This window comes from Gallinula chloropus (assembly GCF_964237585.1).
Source record: "Gallinula chloropus genome assembly, chromosome: 7".
Classification (NCBI taxonomy): domain Eukaryota; kingdom Metazoa; phylum Chordata; class Aves; order Gruiformes; family Rallidae; genus Gallinula; species Gallinula chloropus.
Window position 1 is genome coordinate 27,227,186 of NC_140092.1, and position 26,335 is coordinate 27,253,520.

Sequence of the window (26,335 nt, forward strand, 5' to 3'; positions counted from 1 at the left end):
TTTTTAAAAAAAATTTCTTTGCAAACTGTGTATGTGGGAGATCTGTGAGATGGAAAGGGTTCTGTTGTGTAAATACGGGCGGTTGATGGGTACAGATGTTCAGCGACAGCTTTGCTGTTAACCTTATTTCAGTCTCAAGACACCTTTTATGATGTCTGGAAGAAATTTACACTGAGCATCAACTTACATTTTTAATCACACAATCACAGAATTGTAGGGTTTGGAAGGGACCTCCAGAGATCATCAGGTCCAACCCCCTGCCAAAGCAGGGTCCCTAGGACAGGTCACACAGGTTGGCGTCCAGACAGGGCTGGAATCTCTCCAGAGAAGGAGACTCCACACCCCCTGGGCAGCCTGTCCCAGGGCTCCCTCACCCTCACCGGGAAGAAGTTCTTCCCCAGATTGGGGTGGAACTTCCCCTGCTCCAACCTGAGGCCATCATCCTTTGTCCTGTCCCCACAGATACTGAGAAGAGGCTGCCCATGTCCCCCTGTGTCCCACCCTTCAGCTATTGATCCCCATTGATCAGATCCCCTCTCAGGCTGCTTCTCTCCAGGCTGAACAGCCCCAGCTCACTCAGCCTTTCCTCGCAGGGGAGATGCTCCAGGCCCTTCATCATCTTTGTGGCCCTCAGTTGGACTCTTTCCAGGCAATCCCTGTGTCTCTTATACCAGGACAATTCTCAGGGAAGGATAAGAGTTGGCTGATATTTTTTAAAGTCAATGCTATCTTGATTCTGTGCTGTCTAAAGTATGATGACTCAAGGGGTTTAACTCATCAGGTAGAGCTTGAACAGAAGCTACTGTATCAGTGCTAGAAATAGCAGTAGTCTGTTTGTAAAGTTTGGTTTTGTTACGGTGGTGGAAAAACTTACACCTCATGTTGTTTCTACAGGTGGGTAAGTTGAGGATATACAACCATTGAATTTGACCAAATGCTTAAATAACAAAGTTGGTGTCTCATGAAGTTAGTGTTACTGATGGCTGTGGTAGGCTTCAGTCAGCATTGTTTCTTTTGTGGAAGGGGGAACCATTAGTCACATCCATTTGCATCTGCAGGTATCACAGCAGGAATCAGAAATTCCTGTGTACCATGTTCCATCCGTCCCCATTGTGGGCTGGTCTTCACACATCCTGTGACATGTGCTTGACTAACTTAAGCACAGTGGTACGTTTTAAGCATGGCATTTCTCCTACTCTCTCTAGAGGGCTCTACCTGACAACTCAGCGGCCTGGACAAAGACAAAGAAGTCATCTTTGGTGCCTGGTTACCCCTGGTTTTGATGGGAGACAATATTAGTAGCATAGATTATAGAATTGTAGAATGGTTTCAGTTGGAAAAGACCTTCAAGGTCATTGAGTCCAACCATCTATCCAGCCCTGCTAGGTCCAACACTAGACCATGTCACCAAGTACAAGATCTACTCTTTTAAACACCTGCAGGGATGGCGACTCAGGCACCTCCCTGGGCAGCCTGTGCCAATATCTGACAACCCTTTCAGTAAAGAAACTTCTCCTGATGTCCAACCTAAACTTCCCCTGATGCAACTTCAGGCCATTTCCCCGTGTCCTGTCCTTCTTACAGTGAGGTGGTGCTCAAATCTGAACACTGTACTCCAGGTGGGGCCTCACCAGTGCTGAGCACATGGGAAGGATCATTTCCCTGGTCCTGCTGGCCACACTGTTCCTGATGCAGGCCAGGATGCTGTTGGCCTTCTTGGCCACCTGGGCACACTGCTGGCTCACATTCAGCCAGCTGTTGATCCACACCCCAACAAACCAGTTATGCTGTTTGTCTTCTAAGCTGGCATTGTAAAAAAAGACAGAAAACCATTGCTTTGGAGGTGGAAGAGTGGTTGTGAGAGGTTTTTCTCTTTGGCCCTGTGTGGAGCCAGGAGTTGGGCTTTGATGATCTTTATGGGTCTCTTCCAGCATAGGATATTCTATGATATTCTGTTTTCTTTTTTCTCTGTTTTTTCTGATGCTTTCTTCATCAATGTTTTTACTGCTACCTCTATAAGCAGTTACATCTGGGAATGTGGACATACAAGGAGTTCACAGGGAGACTCAAGACGTGCTTATCCATACTTATCTAATCAAGTATTGGAACAGGCTGCTCAGGGAGGTGGTGGAGTCACCATCCCTGGTGATAAATACCTAGAGGTATTTAAAAGGTGTGTAGATGTGCTTGAGGACATGGTCTAGAGGTGGACTAGTCAGGGTTAGGCTGTGGTTGGACTCGATCTTAAAGGTCTCTTTCAACCCAAGTGATTATGTGATTCAATCAGAGAAGCCTGATGAAGCAATATTCCACTCGTTTCTCTCGTGAGGTGGCAGTGAAGCACATGTTAGTAGACTGAATGTGGAAGCATGAGCATTCCTAACATACCTCTTAAACCTTAAATTTTGCCCTGTGTCCCTGAGATTTATATCCACGGGTCTTTTAGGCATCTTTCAAAGTCTCACCCTGTTTGGTAGACCTGAAAATCCTGAAGAGGAACCTTTTTAGTCCGAATTCTAACAACCAGTTTCATACCACTGCCTAGGCTGCTCTCTAGAAATGACCTTGAAAACCATGGCAATTCACACTGTGCCTCAGAGTGTGTGTGCAGGCTGCTGCGGAGCGGGCCTTAGGAGAATAATTGGATTTGGTGTGAGGAGGGGGAGGGAATTTTGTACTCTAATTGACTTTATTTTATAATTTATGACAGAAGTGCCCATTGCCTTGGATATGCATCCTGTCTTATATAAATCTCTTTAGGTATTTGCGTGTGAATATACATATTTATAGAATTGTAAAGCTGGGAGTGCTTTAGGCCCAGGCTGTTCAAGCACCAGCGTTTCATCTTTCTCATGAAGGTTTTCTTTGCTATTGGATGGTGCTGCTGGATTTTTGACCCAAGTCTATCATACTGTATCCCAGTGCTTGTGTGAAGTACTTTCAGTGAATGTTCTTTTGATGAATGTTTCTTCCATCAACATGGGGGTTTAATTATTATTTTTAGTTATTATTTATTTTATTATATAGTATTTTTATTAATTATTGAATTTCTTTGCCTGGGAGAGTCAAGTGAAGGAATAAAAAAAATGGGAGGAAGGTACCCCACAGAACCACAGGTAGTGTTGCACATGAGCAATGGACAGTGCAGCACAGGAATTTTTGGAAAACTTTCTAGAATGGGTGGGTAAGGATGCTTCATTCTGAGTCTGTGGGGAAAACAGTCCCTTTGGTAATATCTTCAGTAAAAACTGACTCTGGCTGTAATTTAGAATCTAACCTTTCTCTTCAGAGTATCTTGATTTTATTTCTTTTATTGTTTAAAGAACATCCACTGTTTTCCCTTGAATTTTTAGTCTTATTCTTTCAAATTCTCCTCATCCATAGAAACGTAAAGCACCAGCATTCTTCTTATTGGCCGTTTCTGTTGATTAACAGAGAATTTCCCCTGACTTTCCCTTTGCATTTGTTATAAATCATGCTAGGCAGCTAACTTCTCTGCATGATTTCTCTTCGATAATTAAATCTAGCATTTCCAGCTGCTGTAAAATTTGTTGCCCTTTTCTGTTCAGTGATGTTTTTTCATGCGGAAGACTTGGACTTCCTCACAGTTTTAATTCTTATTTGGTATCAGTTTATAGGCTGGGTGTAATAAACTGAATGTTTTATTTCCCAGCTCATGCTGAGAAACAGATCTTCATGTTAATCCGAGTATTGCCTTGACAGCGATGAGATGCAAGGCTAGGCAAGCGTTCCAAAGCTGGATATAACTAGTTGCTTTTTATTTCCTTGGTGAAAAACAAAATTCAGTTGGTTCCATTGATTGATAATCTGATGTATTCTGCTCCTTTTCCCCTTTGGTGTGCTAAGCATTAAATGGTAAATGTTATTTGTATCAGAGAAGTTACTAAAAAGTCCTGCGAATCAATCAGAAGAATCCCAGACATAGATACGGACTGGGGGAAGAGCTCCTTGAGAGAAGCCCTGCTGAGAAGGACCTGGGTGTCTTGGTGGGTGAAAAACTTAACATGAAGCAGCAGGGTGCTCTTGCAGCTCGGAAGGGTGATGGGATCCTGGGCTCCATCAGAAGAGGGGTGGACAGTAGGGACAGGGAGGGGATTGTCCCTCTCTGCTCTGCCCTCGTGTCTGGGCAGAGAACTCGTGGAGTTCTGTGTCCAGAGCTGGGGCCCCCAGTGCAAGAAAGATGTGGGGCTGTTGGAGAGGGGTCAGAGGAGCCACGGAGATGATCAGAGGGCTGGAGCAGCACCCCTATGGAGAGAGGCTGAGGGAGCTGGGCTGGTTCAGCCTGGAGAAGAGAAGGCTGTGGGGGGACCTCATTGCAGCCTTCCCATCCCTGAAGGGAGCAGAGAAACAGGAGGGGAATCAGCTTGTTCAAGGGCAGAGACTGGCAGGACAAGGGGGATGGAGTGAAGCTGAAGGAGGGAAGGGTTAGATGAGATCTTAGGGGGAAGTTTTTTTACACAGAGGGTGGTGAGGGGCTGGAACAGGCTGCCCAGAGAGGTAGTGGGTGCCCCATCCCTGGAGGTGTTCAAGGCCAGGTTGGATGGGGTCCTGGGCAACCTTGTGTAGCTCCAGGCCTGGAGGTTGGTGTCCCTGCCTGTGGCAGGGGGGTTGGAGCTCTGTGATCCTTGGAGTCCCTTCCAACCCAAACAATTCTATGATTTTATGATCAATTGTGGCAGAATACACGTAAGTCACTGAGAAGGTTTGAGTACCCTGGCAAAGAATTATGAGAAGCTTATTTGGTGTCGTTGTAGTTTCTGTAGATGATTGCTACTTCTATATGTAACAAACAGTTTTAATCCCTGACTGGGTCACTACATATAATTTTCAAGCACTTTTATTAAAAGCTGCTTTTTTATACAACTTGTGCATTTAATAGTCTTTATGTGGCTCTCCCCAACATCCTTTTGTATCAAGTGTTATTCAACACACTTAATAGCAGTGACCTTATTTAACAGAAGAAAAGATTTTTTGAATGCTTTCAAGGGGTATTCTGTCTAGTAGAGTGGGTTATCAGCAATGACTGTTTCCAGAACATACAGAGATAATGGTCGTAGAGATCCTGTAATAGTGTAACATCCCATAACAGTGCAAAAATGTAATGTGGCAACACAAAGGAAGCTAGATGTGCCCTCACAGAAGAATAAGGATTTATGCCTTTCGTTATAAAGGGGCTTGGTTTGCTCTGAAATTTAGATTTTTAAAGAAAAGCCTGTTGTGTTGGGCAGGTTCAGCATTGCAGCACCATCTGTTGGTAGAAGGAAGAAAAAATTTGGACTAATTTCTAAATGATTCAGGTTTTTTTTTTGAGGAATTATAAACTCTTTGACAGAATGCTGGAGGATTAACCAGTTTTGTTCTGGCACAAGATGTTGACAAGGCCCCAACTGGAAAACTAAATTTCTCATATTCCTGAGTGGCATTTCTTTAGGATTCATTGTCTCACATGAACCAAAGGATACTGAAACGAGGAGTTAATGTTCTTTTTGAACATTACAACTTCTTCTTTGTGCTCTGGGAAGTGTTGGGATAATGTATTGCCTGATTACGAAAGGAGGAGTGAAAGCATTGTGGTTTCTCTCTGACTGCTTTAATAAGCAATGGGAGAAGGAATGAAAACTTGCACTAGAATGCCATGACATCTCTCTTTGTTACACCTCAATTTTAAATCAAAATATATTACAGAAATAAGAGCTGTCAAAGATACAATTATATTGTTTCTGAAGGAGCTTGACAGACAATTCAGTTTAGAACAACTCTCTCCCATAGACTTCTCTGATGGAAGAAATGATCTGATCTTCATTACTGGTTTTGGATAATTGTAAAATGATGAGACACTGTGAAGAGTTAAATCTAATAAGCATCAATGAATTATTGGGCTTTTCAATTCGTATTGAATATGGAAATGAAATTGATTCAGCAATTTTGATAGAACTGTATCTATGTCATATATAAACCCCCCTGTTCTTGTTTTTGTAATGCTAATGAAGTTTATTGCTTTATAATTAATACTTAGTGTTTAGCATCATCTCGTTGAGTCTCTTCCACATTTTATAATCTATGCTGTGTTTCATTTACATACTGAGTGTAATTAAAAAAAATAATAATTCAGGAGTCTTTCCTGCACAGTGTTTTACACTGTTAGCTGAACAAGGTTTTAACTTTTTTGGTCTCTTTTCTCTCCTTTTCCATATTTAACACATCTACTTATTTTTCACTTCCTGTGAATGAGAGACTTTGTTTTAAAAACTTCTTCTCCCCTCTTGTAAGTACTGTTGCAGCTGACCGTTTTCACTCCAGATTATCAGTGAGCTTAATTAAGCCACTCTCCATGACTCTGGCAGTCTTAGCAGAACGTGCTCTGGAATTCTTGTTGGTTTAGCATATATAGATCCCAGAAACCTAAAAAAACCCCAACAACAAACCTCTGCTGGAAGGAGTCAAAGACTTAATTCCTGTGACCACTTACATTTTATAATTGTGCCCTGCTTCTTTAACAGCTGGATTGAAACAGCACAGACGTGAAGGAACGGGGTGATCAGAAGAAGGGGGAGCATGGTATGCTTCTGTCATGATCTGTCTTCTCTACGGGGCACTGGGACAGGCTGCCCAGAGAGGCTGGGGAGTCTCCTTCTCTGGAGACACTCAAACCCACCTGGATGTGTTCCTGTGTGATTTAGTCTGGATGATCCTGCTCTGGCAGGGGGGTTGGACTAGATGATCTTTCTAGGTCCCTTCCTATTTATCTCCCTAGCTAGCTAAGCATCACCCACGATCCAGAGTAACACTTACTCCATGCTTCCAAGATTCATCAACATAAATAAGGGAGTGTCTAAACGGTGCTTTATTAGGATGGGTTTCTGTTTCTTCTGTTTTCTATTTAATTCCAAATTCTAAGCTTCAAACTACTTGGAAAGAATAACTCTCAAGTTAAATTCTAAACAGTAAGAAGTGAGTAAGATATAATAATTATACTGTGGAATATTTATCTCTTCCACAGCAGTGATTAATGAATTATTTCTAACTGGTTTTATGTGAGGAAAACAAGTATGGAAATATGAATGTCTGGTCTTATACTGATATGTGCAGGATATATAGAGAGAAGTTTCACTTACTGCAGGTAATTCTTTGTGAATACTGAATTGTGATGCAAATTACTCAAATACTCAGATAAACATATTTTAGTTATTAGGGTATTATAGAGCCATGGATAGGTTCTGACTGTTTTCTGGAACAGAAAACAGTTCACAGTGCACTTGAGTAACTTGACCTTTGCTTCCAGCATTTGAAATCCAAAATAATTGTGGACGTTAACTCAATCCACTTGGAAATTCCATGGATTTTTTTTTTATCAATTTGCATTAATAATGTTGTTGTTTCACAGTTGAACAGCTTGCTGAGACTCGAGAGCGTCTGTACGGGGTTAGACTGAAGGTCCTTCAAGCTCAGTATTGGCTCTAATGGAGTTGAGCAGCATGTGTCTAGGGACAAGTGGAAGAGCAGTGCAGTTATATAGAGGTGCTTCCTCTGTTCTTCCTGAGTGGCAGGGATCACTGTTTGACAAAGAGTTGCATTTCTCTATATGAAATTCACTTACTGCTTTATCTCCTGGTCAAGTGGTGATTTCCCTCTGCTTTGAAGACTAACTTCTTTTTTTAAACCTGTTTTCTCTGTTTTAAGCAATTTTTATCAATGTAATGAAGCTCTAGTATGACCTGCCTCCTCCTGATTTCCTTTAAATATCTTTCTGACATTCAAACAGTGGGCTTCATGACCTGGATCTTTCTTGTTTGTGTCTTCAGTGGCTTGTTGAAAGAAATCTAATGAAGCATGACTTCCCTTCACAAAAGCAACCATGATTCTTGCTAGTATGTTTATTCCATTGTTTGCTTTTTGTGTAAACACAGCTACCAGTTTGCCTTTTAGAAATTCCAGGCTTCTCCATGTGTAATTCCCTGCTGGTCTGCAGGCTCCATTTGCCTTATTTTATTCTTCTGGTGCTGAGGCAGTTTGACCAAGAGGTAATGTATGTAATGGCTCACCTGAGTTCTGCATCACCTGAGTGAGTGCCATCTCTGGTCTTTTAGAACATCTCTACTAGTACTTCCCTGTGATGGTCTTGTGTTCCAATAGCTCTTTTTATCTTTTGATCTCCTATTAGCTCTACAGAGATACCTTAATGGGCTCACTGCTACTGATTTGTTTGAAAAATAATTTATTGCTGCCTTTTGTGCCTTTATGCAAGCATTCCTCAAACTCTTCTGGCCTGCTTCATTCTGGTTTTAAAACTAATATGCTGTAGTTGACATATTTTTTCTGTTTCCCTTCTTTGAAAAGACTTCTTGAATAATGCTATTTTCTTACGTCCTTCTTCATCTGCAGCTTAACCATTCCAGCTTTTTTTTCCTCTTTTAAAAAGCCTTTTGATGGATGGCATAAGTTTCCTTTGAACCCCTAATTTTGCATCTTTTTATACAGTTATTGTGTTGTCTATAAAAACGCTTTCCATGTTCTGCTGCATCTTTTTATGCTCGTAAGATGAAAACTAAGCTAGCTAGAGAAGAAATCTCTTGCTTCAAATTAGATGTTCCCATCAGAAATGTTGTTGTTCTCACCTATTCATGAAAAAATAAATCAGGAGTGTTTACCTTGTTTATTATTCATGCACAGACTTTTATGGTAACTCATGCTAGGCAGTGATTCCAGAATAATCTTCACTAAAGCAATACAGTGGAGATGAAGTGTAAATTACTAACATTAACAAAGCAAATATCCTATTGTGCTGGATTGAAGGCTTTCTTCTAAAAATCTTGCCCACAGATATCTTGCCTTACTTCTGTGCCTCTTCAACACCAGTGGCAGGAGTTGTTCAGCTTTGAAGGAAAACCACTAGTGACAGTACACGTCTCCCCTAGGTACTTTGTTGTGAATTGGTTTGATCTAACCAAGAAAGACGTTCTGTTGCAATAGTTGTGATATTGGCGCTGACAAGGTCACAAAAGATCTGCAGGGTCTGAATACCAGGAGGTCTGTTTTCTCACTATTCCAACTGGTAGGTTGGACTTGAATATTCTGCATAGGTATAAACTTTTTCTAATTTATTATTACTTGTATTCAGCATATACTTCTCTATCGTTACGTGATTATTATCACAGAATTGTAGGGGTTGGAAGGGACCTTGAGAGATCATCGGGTCCAACCCCCAGTTATCTTTTGACTTCACTGATCTTTTTTCTTATTTTGATTTTTTTTATCTATTACTCATCACATCTCACTTCAGTTGCCTATGCTATTGAGTTTCATTCTTGTAGCTTTTTTCTTCTAAGTTGGTTTCTGCATACTCTAGATCATCCTAGTAGTTCTCTCTCTGGTTTTGGAGGACTTGTCCCTTGAATTTACTAGGGAAACTCTTGGGAAACTTTCACAGACAAACTCTGCATTCCCACTCCATCTCTTCTGGCCTGTTTTTTTCTCCATCTAATGTTGTAAGAATCTATAGAACCCCTTTGTGCAAACTTACTTAGAAAGGGTCCTTTATACCTTATGATTTTACACAATTTACCCATCCATCTTGAGTTGTCTCTTTTCTTTTCCCCACCTTGGAAAAATTTTACTGTTTATATCTTCTGTGGCAATGGTTTCCATTCTGAATCCTTCTAGAGTGCTTCTTAGTTCTATTGTATTTGCTAACAGAAGACCTAAAACTGCACCCAGTTGTTCTCTTCCCAGTGGTTCCTCATTCGTTACTTGATTCCTGCCTGCTTGTTGATTACCCTGTACTGAGCTGATAGTTTCATAGAACTATCTGTCATTTTGCCATAATGAGGTGGTGTTATCAAAGGAGTAAAGATAAAGGTGAACTCAGAGTCCATCATTTTATATCTAAAATTAGATTCTTTCCTACATTTATCTACGCTGAATTTCCTGTGCTGTTCTATTACCGCAGTGACTTGGACTTCCAAGCTCCCCCTCCAGTTCCTCACAGCTCCTTCATGATTATACGACTCTGAATAGCTTAGTGTCAGCAGCAAACTTGGTCACTTCATTATTCACTTATTCTTCAGATTTTTTTTTTTACATCTATATTGAACAACCTGAAATGATCATAAATGGACATGAATTGTATGGTTAATGTTAGTTAGACCAGAACCTTATCTAGTATTTTGTCACCTCTCCTTCTGGAAGTAGCTTTTCTGATTGTTGTCATTTACCCTTCGTTTGTCTGCTTTATGTTTTACTTTTCTTTTGTGATGTTGGTCTAGATAAGTCATTATCCCTTCATAAATGTGACTTTTAAAATCAAAGTGGTTTCCTCACGCGAGTGTAGAATTTGTACTTACTGATGCTGGAAGGGCTTTGATGAAGTATAGAGATAATGACAGAATCACACAGGGTTGGAGAAGACCTTTAAGATCATCAAGTCCAATCATTCCCATCCTATGCTAAACCATATCCCTAAGTACCTCATCTACCCATCTTTTAAACACATCCAGGGAAGGTGAGTATACTCCTGTTATTCTTTGTACAGTTAACATTTCCATGAAAGGACTCGATCCTTAGGGGTCCCTTCCAATTCAGTATATTCTATGATTCTATGATAGATGTCAGAAGCATTCTGGGGGGGGGGGGGGGGGGGGGGAAGTAATTTGCAGCACTAGATGATTTTTGGGGGCTTTTTTTAATATACAAACAGGAACCTGAAATTGCTGTAATGCATTTATTCTGTTCCTGCTAAAACAGAATGGTGAATCAAACAGTTCATAATAGCATTAACTTCCAGATAAAATATTTTCAACTAGTCTTTATAATTCCAGGATTAGTGGAAACATTTATGTCTTTAGATTCTTCCATCAGGGCACAGGGAAGTGAATTATTGAAAAGATAAAAATAAATTTGTTTGCTTTCTGTCAGAGTTCATATCCACAGCCAACCTTGATAGAAGACCAGAATGATTTAGACAAGTTTGCTTTGGAGATTCATAACATATGCTTGCTGGACAGAATTGAGTTATCTCTGCTCTGGAGAGTAAGTTATTGTAGCAGGAGCTGACAGAGATGAAGATAACTGAGGGAAATTCAATTACCTTTTAGTGTTTTCCTTCTAATAGGATTCTTAATGTGAAAAAGATCCTTAGATGATGCGCCTATGTTGCTTTGTGAGATCTGCTTTGATACCTGCACCCAGAATAAAGTGAACTCTTCTTTTCAGGCGTTCATTAAGGATGAAATATGCATCCCATTGCTAAATGGGTGTTAACTTTTGATCCAACACACTGTCATTTGTAGCCCAGATGTATTTGACAGTCTTCTGGCAGTAGCCTTGGATATTCTCTCCAATAGAATTTTATTGTCCAAAGTATTGTTTTTACAGGAGAAGCCTGTTTATAACAGGAATGGAAGAAAGAGGTCATAAAACTGTAATTTTCCCCCATTCTACTTCTGTTTCTGCATGTTTGCTTCCTCAATTTGACTCTTCCTGGCACAAGCCCTGGAGTCACAAAGGCTGCTCGTGACCAACCTGAGTCCTGGCTGTTGAGTTAAAGCCCATCCTGCTTGTCTGTAGCTGGATCCCATGTGAAACCTCTGCAGTTTTGAAGTTACCAGGGTAGACTGGGGCATACAGGTATTAGGATGTTGTTATTTGTGTTACTTGTTAAATTTCATTTATTTTTAAAATACTGGCTGATGGTTGAGATGAAAATTTAGAAGGGACTCTGTGAAGCCAGCTCGTTCTGCTGCTGTATGTGTGGAAACGTACCACGTCCAAGCTTGTGCACCTGCAATATACTGCCTTTTACTGACACCTTAAACTTCTGTCTGTAGCTGAATGTAGGTATGTGTGTATCCTCTAAAAGGTTTTATTTTGAAACACTTATCAGGTTTGGAAGGTAAACTCCTTGTTTTATCTGGAGGATCTATCAAAACATTGGCACACTTCTCCAAAAAAAAGAGAGAACCAGTATCTTGGTGTTAGATTCATTTGCAGCTGCTGAAGTTTGGATGTGCCTGAAAGACGTGGCATACCTGACCCCATGTAGTGACTGCAGCAGTGAGCTGTGCAAGTGGTTTGCTCAGTTCCACTTTTATTTTTTTCATAGGATGGTCTGGGTTGGAAGGGCCCATCTAGCTCCAACCCCCTGCCATAGACAGGGACACCTTCACTAGCCCAAGGTGCCCAAAGCCCCATCCAACCTGGCCTTGAGCCCTGCCAGGGATCCAGGGGCAGCCACAGCTTCTCTGGGGAACCTTTGCCAGGGCCTCCCCACCCTCATAGACATTAGGAAGAAACTATTTACTAATCTAAATCTACCCTCAGATTATATCTACCCTCGCTCAGATTATATCTACCCTCGCTCAGATTATATCTGGATATTTAAATTTAAACCTTACCTTTTCTAGTTTAAAATCATCACCCCTTGTCCTATTGCTCCATGCCCTGTTACATGTATTTTGGTGTGTCCCATAACTATCACTTCCATGTGTTTATGTAATGGCTTTTATCCTTTCAGTAGTTTCTTTCATTTCTGTGCATGCTGGGTGGAAGCTGCTGATGTTGGTGAGTTGCTGCACATTGATTCACTACACCTAATGTTAACAAGCGAACTCTTATTAAGAGGGGATCTGATCAATGGGTATCAATAGCTGAGGGGTGGGACACAGGGGGACATGGGCAGCCTCTTCTCAGGGTCTGTGGGGACAGGACAAGGGGCGATGGCCTCAAGTTGGAGCAGGGGAAGTTCCGCCCCAATGTGGGGAAGAACTTCTTCCCGGTGAGGGTGAGGGAGCCCTGGGACAGGCTGCCCAGGGGGTGTGGAGTCTCCTTCTCTGGAGAGATTCCAGCCCCGTCTGGACACCGACCTGTGTGACCTGTCCTAGGGATCCTGCTTTGGCAGGGGGTTGGACTCGATGGGCTCTGGAGGTCCCTTCCAACCCCTGTGATTCTGTGATGCTGAATTCTCATAGAAGTTCAGATTCTTGTTTTAAAAACCCACTAAAGGTGTGTTGCTTGTTTATCCTGTGTGGCTCTTGTGCTCTAAACATCGCAAAGCTCCCAGCACTGGCTTTCTTATTTTACGCTGAATTAAAGTAAATTAGTGAGATCTAATTAGGCAGGGTTTGTGCAGTTGTACCATGTAAATCTGTGTTGTGCCGTGGTGGTGTTTTCATTTAAACTAAGTGAGCAAGAAAAATAGGGATTTTAAAGCAGTGGTTGTGGGTTGGGTTTAGTCCTTGGTTTATGTCCATTGGTATAAGGATCTAGGGTTATTTGAGTGTTTTTAATTTGAGCTGCTGTAAATTAAAGCAGAGACTGGTTTCTTCTCACACTTCAAGTAGTCAGAATGTTTCAAATCCTGTCTTTTTATGGATACTAAAATCACACAGTTTTAAAAAGAAATAAAGTTATCCTTCCCTAAAAATGTTGACAGTCAAATGTCAATCTCAAGGCTGGTAAAGCTTTTCTCTGAATAAAACCCGTTAATTAAAACCCAGAGCTCTTCATGCCCATCTCCTGCTCTTCTGAAAGTCCAAAATTGTATGAGGGAGCCAGTCACAAAAGGGAAAAACCTCAGTTGGAGTGAAATACAAAACACGGGCAGCTGAAAGAAGGAGCAGGGCGAAAAGAAAGTTAAAATACAGAGCTTGATACTGTAGGAACTCTGACAGGCGGCTTTGAGTTAAGGCAGAGGTTAAGCTGAAGCTGGGATTGTGACTGCTTAACATGTTTCCAAAGTGAGTGGCTAGGAATGAATTTAAAGAGTAAAGATTTATGCTGTGAAAGACTGTATTTTAAGAATCCTTCCCATTTGCTTCTGCATTGTTTTTTTCTTTAATCATTGCCATTTTATCATCTTAAAATATCCAGCTTTTAAAATACTGGGTTCTCTATAAGAATAAACCTCCCAAGAATTTTCAGTTACTGTAAAGTGAAGAGCAAATGGTGTGTGGACGTTAGAAGTCTCTGAGTCAGCAGCACTGAGCGTGCTATTTTTTGGTAGACGTTTGAAGATCCCATATAATCATTCTTGTTTTCTGGAGATTCTCTGTTAAGCATTTGAAATTCCTCTGAGAAAATAAAAAAGCCTTTAATATCTTCCCTAGTGAATAAATATTTTCTCTAATAACGAATTAAAATGTTTCTGCAGATACCAATGAAGGGGCAATGACTTAATGGAAGCTAAAGGTTTTTTTTTTCTGTGTACTGGAAGGAAATACTTTGCCAGGAAACACGTTTGTTCTATTTAGCTGTGCTGCTCAGGGATACGTGCCAGTCAAGGTGATCACTCCTCTGTTGTGAGAGGCTGAAAAGCTCCTGAACTGTCAGGGATCAAGTCCATTAAATGAGCCCTCGAAGGAAGCAGGAAGGGAGCTGGTGAAGGACAGATGGGTTACTTTTGGGTCGTGAGTTTGTGCTCGTGTCTGAATGCTTCTTGGCTGAGGTTTCACAGAAAGTTTGCTGAGTCGGGCACAGAACACTTGTAAAGCTCCTTCTGTTGCTGGTGCAGAATTGATAGGTGATTTTTCCTAATTGCCATTATGTCTCCCTGTGTGTACAGTAACTGTTATGTGCTGATGATGTTTTTCTCTTTAATGTCCAGTGACTCATAGGCTACTATGCAGAGTAGGATACTTTCAACACATGATTGTTACCAGAGTGCAGAACCAGCTTACAGAATGGCAAACTACATTTTTAGAATTATTATTAATGATTTTATTTATGTATTTAATTTTATTTGGCTTTTTTTTTTTTTTTTTGCATTAGATATCACAAGTGACATCTTAAGGAGCCCAGTCAGGTCTGAAACCATGTTAGTATCCAAAGTACTGAAGCTTATGAGAGATGTGCTTGTTGCCGGCATGGTTGTGGCAAGATAGGAAACTGTTACATGTAAATGTCTTGTGATCTCAAATGATTGTGATTTCTCTGTTCTTTGCTCATGGTTCGGTGTATTTTGATACAGCAGACTTGGTATATTTAGATATATTTTGAAGCTCCAGGATTAAAATCAGAGTTGTGTTCTCAAACTAAGATACTAAACAGGGAAAACTGAAAAGTGTTTGAGGGGAACTCCATAGAAAATAGAAACACAGACCCCTGGCTGCAGGGCTATTTCAAGAGGCTAATCATAGGATGATCTGAGTTGGAAGGGACCCCAATGATCACAGACTTCCAACCCGCCTGCCACAGGCAGGGCCACCAACCTCCAGGCCTGGAGCTACACAAGGTTGACCAGGGCCCCATCATCCAACCTGGCCCTGAACACCCCCAGGGATGGGGCATCCACCCCCTCTCTGGGCAGCCCCTTCCAGCCCCTCACCACTCTCTCTGCAAAGAACTTCCCCCTAAGATCTCCTCTAACCCTTCCCTCCTTCAGCTTCACTCCATCCCTCTTGTCCTGCCAGTCTCTGCCCTTGAACAAGCTGATTCCCCTCCTGTCTCTCTGCTCCCTTCAGGGACAGGAAGGCTGCAATGAGGTCCCCTCACAGCTTTCTCTTCTCCAGGCTGAACAAGCCCAGCCTCCCTCAGCTCCTCGTTGTGGGAGAGGTGCTTCAGCCTTCTAATCAATTTTGTGGCCTCCTCTGAAGCCTCTCCAATAGTCCCACATCTTTCTTGCATTGGGGGCCCCAGATCTTCCTGTCTCTTAGAAATCTAGAACTTTACCTAATCTTGGAAGCTTTTTATGTAGAGATTTCAGCTGGGAATTGATTTTATTTGCATGTATTTTGCAAATTTGAGGATTTTGTGATGTGGCAGGAATATCCAACACTGAATAACAAAATCAACAGAAGTACATTGATTATTTTTGCATTGTATTCTGTGTGTAATTTAAATGTGAGTTCTTTTATAATAGAAACAAGTCCTATATAGCAATGCACATTCCTGTGAGAGAGGTGTTGAAGCAATTTAACAGGTCATGCTAAATACCAACACAGCTAACTATTTGTACCCATAGCTTTGATAGCTATAGAAATTACAGAATTTTAAGTCTGGTAGATGCCTTTCGCTTTCTTATAGCCAGAGGCTGAAGCCACATTTGTAGATTCAGGTGGAACAAGGTATTTTGTAGTAAGGTTCCAAATTATGTTTTGGCAGGGGAGTTAGACCTGATGGTCTCTTGAGGTCCCTTCTAACCCCTATGAGTCTGTGATTCTGTGATCTTTTGGTTTATCTTCTTAGCATCTGAATCATTCTGGCTACATTCTTCTGTTCTTGTTTCGGAAGAGAAGGTGGGCAAAATGTTTCCAAATGAAAGCATTAACAAATATTACTACTTTTTATTTCATTGAGAATTTCCTTCTGGGTTTTGTTTTTTTTTTTTTTTAATGTTTTGAGGTGTTACTGCTCCCCCACTGCCAGAAATGAACCTTTTTCCCCATTAGGAAAAATGATTCAGAATTCACACAAAACTCATGAAAAATTGCTGTTTATGTAGTACCTTTAAAGGCTTCTTACTAATTAAGATGCATTGTTCAGAACTACTCAGTGATGTGTGTTACCTGCTCCTGGATACCTCATTTAAGGTTTCTCTGTGCCATCTGAACTGCATGTGACTTTCAATCTGTTCAGGCGTCACTCCCGTGCCAAGCCTTGGTGCTCTAAGTTGTAAAAGAACTGTGCTGGCAGTAGGGTGTCTGGAAATGTGAATCCTAGGGAAGTAATTCTTTGGTTGCTGGGGCCAAAACTGCTGGGCTACATTCTACCTACCTTAACAGGTAACAGATGTCCTTACTGTGCCTCAGTGGAACGAGATGGTTGGAGAGGTGGTGGTTGCAGGTAGTGAATGAGGACTTCTCAGACCTTTGGTTTGTTGGGGTCTGTTGGACATGTGCCATCTGGCCCTTGGTCATAAGAAATTTTGCACAAGATCTTGAAGAATGGATTGAGAACCCAGCAACACTTACTTGGCAGATGTTTCTTGAGCACCACCATTGCAGTATGTGATGATTATTTCCCCTACTTCCACTTAGTGTTTGCGTCGTACAGAGGGAGGAAGTGACCTGATGCTGTTGCTAGAGTAAGGTACTACAAGTGAGAACAAGAGGTGAGGTTTTGGTGAGTAGCATGAGATCGAGCCTGCAGATGAATGAAGAGAAAGAAAAGCTGGGGAGCATTAGAAGTAGAATTCCCTAGGCCAGTCTCTGCTGCACCTTTGGAGACTGGAACTAAATACCGGCTGTAACCAGTTGCTGACGCATCTTTACTGGTTATAGACAAGGTAACAAATAGGGCTTTGCTTTGGTTGAAGTGATAGAACTCTTTGCATGTGGCCCACTTTGAGGTGCTTATACATACATTTTCACGTGTTTGAAAGGTAATTCCCCCCCCTCTTAAAAATTTAGCTGCATAGAAATGGCAACATGAAAAGTTCACAAAACCAAATATCCACCAGTTACAAAAAATCAGAGCAGTGCAACCTTAATTTGGCATCCCTAAGCTCTAAGTAGTGACTCCTTAGGTGATGTAAGTGTACATCTCTCTTGCTGGACAGAGTGAATGTTCCTTATAAAATGAGTTTGTTACTGCCAGAAGTTGTTCCTGGATCTGATTCATTTGTTGCATTGGACTAGAAGTTCTTAGTGAATAAAATACTAGGCCCTGTGGTGGTGTTGAAGGAGTTGGATGTCACTGGGTTGAAACAGTGTAGTTGGGAAATGGCTTAAAAGATCATCACTTGCTCCTTCTTCACTTAATATCTAATGGAAGAGCCAGCTACCCATGCAGAAGGGCTGAGCTTTACTGTTTCTAGAGTGAACAGGAATTGTACTTCAATCATTTCTAGCTTGAACAATGCTTATTGGGAGATGTGGGCCCACAAGGTCTCAGATTTAACGCCCAGACTTAATGTTTTTAGGATGTTAGACTGCCTTAAAACAAGAGCAGTGTGAAGGCACTGCAGACATAAAGTGCCTTCAGAAATGAGACAGGGAGGAAAGTGTCTATTCTAGCATATCCTTTGAATGTGAAGCACTTCTACATGTGTACAGTAAGAACAAGCTTCCTGGATTTAGAAGGAATATTTTCCCCCTCTACTCTGCCCTGGTCAGGCCCCAGCTGGAGTACTGTATCCAGTTCTGGACTCCCTGGTGTAAAAAAGACAGAGATCTCTCCTGGAAAGAGTCCAGCGGAGGCTGTGAAGATGGTTAAAGGCCTGGAGCATCTCCCCTGCGAGGAAAGGCTGAGTGAGCTGGGGCTGTTCAGCCTGGAGAGAAGCAGCCTGAGAGGGGATCTGATCAATGGGGATCAATAGCTGAAGGGTGGCACACAGGGGGACATGGGCAGCCTCTTCTCAGTGTCTGTGGGGACAGGACAAGGGGCGATGGCCTCAAGTTGGAGCCCGGGAAGTTCCCCCCCAATGTGGGGAAGAACTTCTTCCCGGTGAGGGTGAGGGAGCCCTGGGACAGGCTGCCCAGGGGGTGTGGAGTCTCCTTCTCTGGAGAGATTCCAGCCCTGTCTGGACGCCGACTTGTGTGACCTGTCCTAGGGACCCTGCTCTGGCAGGGGGTTGGACTTGATGATCTCTGGAGGGCCCTTCCAACCCCCTAAACAAATTCTGGGATTTGCCTCTGTGTATCATTTATATCAAAGCAGTGATGCTCAGAGAGTTATAATACTGGAATAATGTAGGGCACGTATAGCAAATCCCAGTTTCGAGCAAGGAGTAAGAGCTGTTACTTGTTCATGTAAAGATTTGTCTTTGATTGTGATCCAAGGGTGCTACTGTAACTCAAATCACAGAAGCACAGATCGTTGGTTTATTTTCACCAATCACGAATTATATCCGATAAGCATCAAAGAAGGAGGTAAAAAAATAAAAGCCTGTGGCACTAATGGATAAGGCAGAATAAATATGATTCTATTTGCCTCTGCTCTTCACTATTTATTTACTCTGTTGTTTATTTTATAGCCAGTGGAACACTTGTTAGTTTGTTGTATTTGCCTACTCTACTAAATCAGGGTCATTTGAAAGATGTGGTCCCAGTAGAAGGGTGTTGCCCAGTGTTTAGCTGGGTTTACTAAAGCTTAATGCTGTGAGACTTAAAGGTAAAAAATGAAGCTGTTGACTCAGCACAGATTAAAACCAGATGTCTCTGGAGATCCTTGCATTTCTCTCTAATCACTAACCCAAATTGACTGTGGTAGGGGTTTTTTTTTTTCTCCTGGTCATGACCATAGTTTTACCAGTCTGTGTTTGGTGTGATCTAAGTTAACGGTGGTTCCCTCCCCCTACCCCTCCATGTGATTTTAAATGCATGGGATTTTTTTTCCCCCAGGATTGTCTGGCTACAAAAACACCTTTTTTCTTCCCCCCTCCTCCCTTCCCCCCCCCCCCCCCCATTTGTATTACAAACAGTTGATTTAGATGCAGATTCTTTTTTAATCTTCAAATCAGATAAAAGGCTGGAAAAGTGGATAAATGAGGTTTGGAAAACTATAGGTTGCAGAGATGAGAAGCCATTGCATTGTGTTCAGTCCATTAAAACAAGAAGAAATAGAAGAGATACTTTGATAAGTGTTCTGCTGGTGTTAACCTTGATGGCTATTATCGGGGGGATGATGCTATATCTATTTCATTGGCTTAAGCTTTTTTCATGCTGAGAGAAATCAATACTTTGAGTCGTTGGATGACAGAGGCATCACTTCAGAATTGACGGTGGCTGTCAGACGTTGTCATTGGTTGACTTTTGTTCGCTGTTGAGGTTTTAAGCTTTCATTTTTCTAAGTCTTATTCAGGAGTCTTTGTAAGATTTCCCTGGGTAGCATTTTTAGTCCAGACTTTAAACCTCAGGTCAGAGGTCAAGTGCAAAGATCTGTGAAAGGAAAGGATCGAGGAGCTCCTTCATTTACTAAAATATCCTTATTTGTAGGGATTTTGCATTGGAGGCAAGACTCCATGTAACCTGAAGGAGGGCTTTTCCTCTTAAAGATGCCCGCTGAGATGGGTTGTTCACACAGCAAGTAGCTTTTAGCTGAATTACACAAAGGAACTGGCATATGTAAGTGTCCAGTGTTGAAGAATCACGGTAAAAAGGTGTGATGCTGCTTTTACAAACCTTGCATGGTTAAACTTTTTCATAGCTTGTAGACAGCAGTACTGTGCCATTTCGGGACCGCGGAGGTGCAGGTGCAGAGGAAATCTTTTACTTGACATTTTTGTAAAGATCAAAGATCAAATAGTTCTGAAGGCACTAGATTCATCCACTTCTTCACTGGAATATAGACAGGCAGAATATCCCAATTCACCTTGTCAGTATTTTGCAGTAGTATTTCTGGACTGTTTCCTGCACACAGAATGTGCTGCCTTCTTGTTTCTGTAACTTGCCGTTTGGGTGACCTTGTGCTCCTTTAAAGTTACTGTTCCTTCAAAAGAAATCTTGGTTTTGAAACAGTCTGCAGCGCTGTCCAAGCAGGGAACAGGAGAGGGGAAAATAACCTGTTATGCTTTGCCATAATTGCAAAGAGGTTTCTGACCCACTCTGGACAGGAGTGGTAGATAGAGAACGAGGCTGTTTGCTCCATGCTGTGTCAGAGGGACACAGGGACCTGGACAGGCTGGATTGATGGGCCGAGGCCAATTGCATGAGGATCAACAAGTCCTGTGCTGTGTCCTGCACTTGGGTCACAACAACCCCATGCAAAGCTACAGGCTTGGAGAGGAGTGGCTCAAGAGCTGTCTGGAGGAGAAAGACCTAGGTGTGTTGAACATGGGCCAGCAGTGTGTCCTGGTGACCAAGAAGGCCAACAGCATCCTGGCCTGTATCAGGAACAGCGTGGCCAGCAGGACCAGGGAAGTGATCACCCTGTGCTCAGCACTGGTGAGGCCACACCTGGAGTAGTGTTCAGATTTGAGCACCTCACTATAAGAAGGACATCGTGATGCTTGAGAAGACCAGAGAAGGGCTACAAAGCTGGTGAAGGGTTTGGAGGACCCTTATGAGGAGCAGCTGAGGGAACTGGGGTTGTTTGGTCTGGAGAAAAGGAGAGAGACACCTCATCACTCTCTACAACTACCTAAAAGATGGTTTTGGTGAGGTGGGGGTCAGTCTCTTCTCTCTGATAGCTGGTGACAGGACAAGGGGAAATGGCCTGAAGTTGCATCAGGGGAAGTCTAGGTTGGACATCAGGAGAAATTGCTTTACTGAAAGGGTTGTCAGATATTGGCACAGGCTGCCCAGGGAGGCGTCTGAGTCGCCATCCCTGGAGGTGTTTAAAAGAAGAGTAAATGTTGTACTTGGTGACATGGTCTAGTGTTGGACCTAGCAGGGCTGGACAGATGGTTGGACTCGATGATCTTGAAGGTCTTTTCCAACTGAAACCATTCTATGATATTATTGAAAGATTCTGCTTAATACACTTCCATGTTGTAAAACTTTTAGCAGCCACTGAATTTAGGACTTTTAGTATATAACCTGTGGAGTGTATCTATGAAAATACATTTTCCTACTGTTTTGTTTCATCACGAGTGTGACCGCGGTCCTTCTGTGATGATACCCTCATCACACTTTTGTCCAAACTGATAACAAAAGTAAGCCAAAGCACTAGTGGAAGGAAGGCTTGACAAATTAATTTCCAATGATCAGGTTTTAGCATGAAGTATTAATATACATCACTCACCTGATACCCTGGTATTGCATCTCTGGAAGTAGTGGGCCAGGTGAACCTGAAGGCATCTGGAAAATTGAAAAAAAAAATAAAAAATAGAGAAACAGAAATGTGTTAGTGCATCCAAAACTGTGCAGTGGTGATTGGCTGAGTTGGGATGTGGCTCTTCCCATTTCTTTTGTTGGAGCCAGTTCACGCCTGTGCTAAAAATTATTGGAGGGAGGGAGAGAAATAGCTTCTCTTTAGGTGAATATTTGACATATATCCTGGGCAGGGACCACTGGATAATTGAAGAATCACCTGTATGATCAAGGAGATGATTCTTGCAAAACCTCTGTAATGCTAGTAGCTAAGTACCTGTGTGCTAGATATTTGGCAGAGCCGGCGGCTTCTTTCTGGTTTTGTGTGTAAAATATACATCATAAAGAGTGTGCTGTGGTTAAGAGTCCCTCCTGGAGTGATGTTATAATATTATGGGGTTACTGCACGTGGGCATCTCTCAGTTTTGGTGGCTAATTGCAAATTGCTATTGATATTAAATGCTCAGTTTGCTGAAAAGTGGAGTCCTGTGCGTTCCCATCTTGTAACAGGCTGATGCTGTTTCTGTGTCAGGAAGTTGCCAGAACAAGAAAATACCATTTTTTTTTCCTTCATTTGAATGTCAGGGCTACACTTTGAAAAAATCTGTAGTATTTAATGAAGGATGCCTTCAAAATTACATCAGAAAAAGACCTTTTTTTTTTTTAAAGAGGTACAAGTTCATTATATCTTTTACAAAACATTCTAGTTTGATTTCCATTTTATCATGTTTTAAGGTCAAATGTGACTTTAATGTTCCATAAAGAGACAGAGATTGATAATGGGGAAAGAATAACCCCCTAATGTGATTTATATCTATGGATTTTATGTCAGATATGAAAAGTTGCTGTTCAAATTGTAAAGGAGGATCCATTAAAGAGCACTTTAAAACATTTTACTACTTAGCTTACCTTATACACTTGTTTTTTAGAATCCTGCCCTTTCAGGCAACTTAAAAATAACAGAGCTTATGAAACATTTACAAAGTGCTGCAAAAAAACCTCTGAGTCATCACAGGTGCAAAATAGATTAATGTATTGGAAAAGACAGTGGTATTTAAAAAAGAGCTAGAAAAATCTTGTTTAGTGTCAGTTATGATTTAGCCATCTTATATTTTTTTGTGAAGAGGGGTGGCAAAGTGCTTCGTTGTAGGACTAGAAAAGCCAATTTTTGATCTCTCGTTGACATGGGAACTCAGCTGCTCGTTCTTCACTCCTTCTGGATGTCTGCTCATCAGGTGAGCATTGCTCTAAGGTGTGGGGAAAATGATGAGGAAATTTATAAATATATTAAATTTTTAATATAGGTCTTTAAAAATCTATTAATCTGCTAATACGTTTTTGTTATAAAATGTCTGTGAAAAGCTTCACAGCCCCCAATTTTATTTTACTAGGGTGTTTTTCCCCTTTCTTCCTAGCTTTCTCTTGTGTATAACATATATATTTGTATATGCATGTATATAAATAATAATCACAGTCTGCCTGTTTGATGTGCAGCAGTTTTCTCATTCTTGTACATACAGTTTTATATTAAAAACCCATCTCTACTGTTTTAAACCTAAAAAGCCTTCTGCTGTTACCTAAGCTCTGAGGAATAATTGTACTAGAGTCTGCATCAGCTGTGCTTCACAAAGAAAAAGCAATTTTTTTTGTTGTTAGGCAGACGTTTGTGTCCATCCTCCTAACTAGATCATAGAATAATCCAATCATTGGCAAAGGCTGAAATGCTTTGTCTGGCATATGGTAGCTGTGGAATTGCCAGATGAAAACTGAAATTAGAAACAGGGAGTGCTGAAGTGGGGAAAAGCCTTTATTGTTTCTACTGATACTCGAATTTGCTGGTCTTTCACATCCAGTGGGTTGACAAGGGAGTGATCTAAATTTGGTGCCTGGTTTATTTTGAGTTCTGTATTAACAGACTGGTTTTTCATTGGATCAACAAAAACTAGAATGGCAAGAAAATGGTGTAGCAAAGAATCTTTGGTAGTTTTGAGTTGTGTTTCTTGGTGTGGCTTTCAGTTCTTGTTTGCAAGTATTTTTGACAGAGCCCTGGGACAGGCTGCCCAGGGGGTGTGGAGTCTCCTTCTCTGGAGAGATTCCAACCCCGTCTGGATGCTGACCTGTGTGACCTGTCCTAGGGACCCTGCTTTGGCAGGGGGCTGGACCCCATGGACTCTCGAGGTCCCTTCCAGCCCCTATGATTCTGTGATTTTTAAGTTTGGAGTACTTGGGCAAACAGCAGTGGATTATACAACAGGTGTAATACAGCGAGGAAAATGAGTGACTTCCCATGCTGGCCTGCAAAGGTGCTCAACTTTCAAAAGCCAATTGGTCTTCATATGCGTTTTGGCTTCTGGTTATCTTCTCCTCAGGTATATATTTATGGAAACAGCAGCAATCAGTTGACTGCCCAAATCTAGAGCCACAGGAGCAGAGCGATCAGCTAGGTGGCATTTGTTGTTCTGAAACTTCCCTCTTTCTTTTCCCACTTACTTGGATATAAAATAGAGGGGGTTTTTATATAAAATAGGTTGTGCCTATATGTTTTATTACATAATCAGGCCACTAACATATTTGTTGAGTGTGGTTAAAGAATTCCCAACAAAACAAGATCCTCTGCTTGGCCCTCTGGACAGATTTACCATGGGCAGCTGTGCAGTACCTCAGTTCTCAAACCTGTAAAATGGGCTTAATTAATTTTTCTCAAGTAACTAATTGTGAGGTCCCTTAAAGTTGGGTAGTGTAATTAAAAGACAAAGTAATAAAGTCTTTATTTTCTTCCCAGTCACTGTGTGCCCAGTATTCTGCAGACAAACGGGAAGAAGAAAAAATGTGTCATCATTTGATAATGGCAGCGAAGTACCGAGACCAAGTGACCTCAACTCAACTGATACAGAAAATTATCAACATTCTGACAGACAAGCATGGAGCCTGGGGAAGCTCTGCACCAAGGTAAAGCATTTTTTGGATGCTCTACAGTATTTATCAGAATTGAGCTGTGCTCAGATGGTAAAATTTAAAGGTAAATAAGGTTTTTCAGTTACTTTCCCAAAGTAATATGAAAAAGATAAAATGAATGCCTCTGTGTTTGAGTGAATGTCAGAGAACTAGTGTCTTGTTAAAACAGCAAAAAACAGGGTGATTTTCTGTGACTCTAAACTTTGCCATAAACTGATGGCATTTATTTGGAATGCTCAGTTCTAGCCTTATCTTTTATTTGCACAATAATCTTAAAAAGTAAATGTTTTCTTAGAACCAGCTTTCTTCATGATGCATTGTGTGGTTCAAGATGAAACCAGAATTAAGAAACCTTTTTTCTGTTCTGCCAAACTTGAAACAAACTAACATCTTTTGAAGTCAGAGGGGAAATGGCAGGGTTTGGATTAGTAATTTCAAGGTGAAAACAGTACTGCCAAACTAGTTCTCCTTTTGGGGTTCTCAGTATGTACCTTAATTGTAGTGATACTTACCTAACTTCTTTAGCACAAGTCACAGCTAAAGCTTCACTTAGAAATCTAAAATGCAAGTTCAAGTCCTTGTAGCACAACCTTAATTAAGGCTTAAGAATAACCGGAACAGATTTAGGCTAGGAACAGATTTAGGCTAGGATATACCACATTGAATATGCTTGTATATTGAGATAGTGTTATTTCAGTGCAATGGAATAATAAGCACAAGAGAAATACGTGAGCAGACAACAAACTTTCCCCCAGTAACCTTTATTCTTTGTTCAGTTACTGCTTGTTTTCTGGAAAGGAGAAAAACCCACACCCCCATCACCCAAGCACTAATAACTTCTATGATGTACAATAACATAAAGGAAACGTTATGAATAAAATTAACTGGAAGTCTTAAAGTTAAGACTTGTGCTATTACAGCACTGAATGTCTGTTTGCCATAAATACCAATTTTGAGCTCTAGGTCATAAGGGTAAAAATGAAAATCTGAGATAATGTTTAATGTTTTTCTTTTGTGAAGTAAATTGTGCTTAAATATATAAAGGCTATTTAAGAAAAAAATTATGAGAGTGTATAAATAAGTCTATTTCAGCATTTAAAGGAGATTTTAATTACTTAATTCCATACAGTTTTAAAGGAAGGCTTTTATTACAGTTGGGTAAACCCAGATTTCTTTAATTACTTGGTATGTCTGTAGATCAGCGTGTACCATGTGCTTTTGTTCATCTGTTTGTGCCTCTGGATTTACAACTGTCCTTACTGTCTTTTAACTTGAGAAGCAGAGAATCCTACTCGCTCTTCAGGTGTATCGTGCTTGTTGTGTTAATATTGGTATGGTTGGTGAGGGAAAAATGGAATTGCTAAAATACTCCATGCTTGAACTATTTTCTGATAATCAGCAAATAAGGTTTACGTAATCAACTTGTAAATTACAAAGGACACAAAATATGGGCATGATAATTTCCATTTTTGTAATAATGATCTACAGCAAAATGGAAATATTAGATAATGCACTTTGCAGCACACTTAACATAATTCTAGAAACTAAAATGGCATTAGGGACAAAGCAAAATCTCTTTACGGGAAAGGCAGAATGCATTTAGTCATCATAAACACGTAAAAAATAAATGTATGCAATGATTGTAATTCTAATGAAATATTTTAGGGGGGGCTAAATTA

General features: G+C 41.1%; 1 protein-coding gene across 3 annotated transcripts in view; it reads left to right on the top strand.

Moving 5' to 3' along the window:
• The window catches only part of LRBA (LPS responsive beige-like anchor protein), a gene marked incomplete at its 5' end in the record, with an annotated part of 423,662 nt that overhangs the window by 154,560 nt on the left and 242,767 nt on the right, over positions 1-26,335 (top strand). For all 3 annotated transcript variants that reach the window (XM_084266649.1, XM_084266650.1, XM_084266651.1), the window contains one exon: positions 24,484-24,650. In XM_084266649.1, the coding sequence (XP_084122775.1) occupies positions 24,484-24,650 (167 nt within the window). The remainder of the gene's footprint in view (positions 1-24,483; positions 24,651-26,335) is intronic.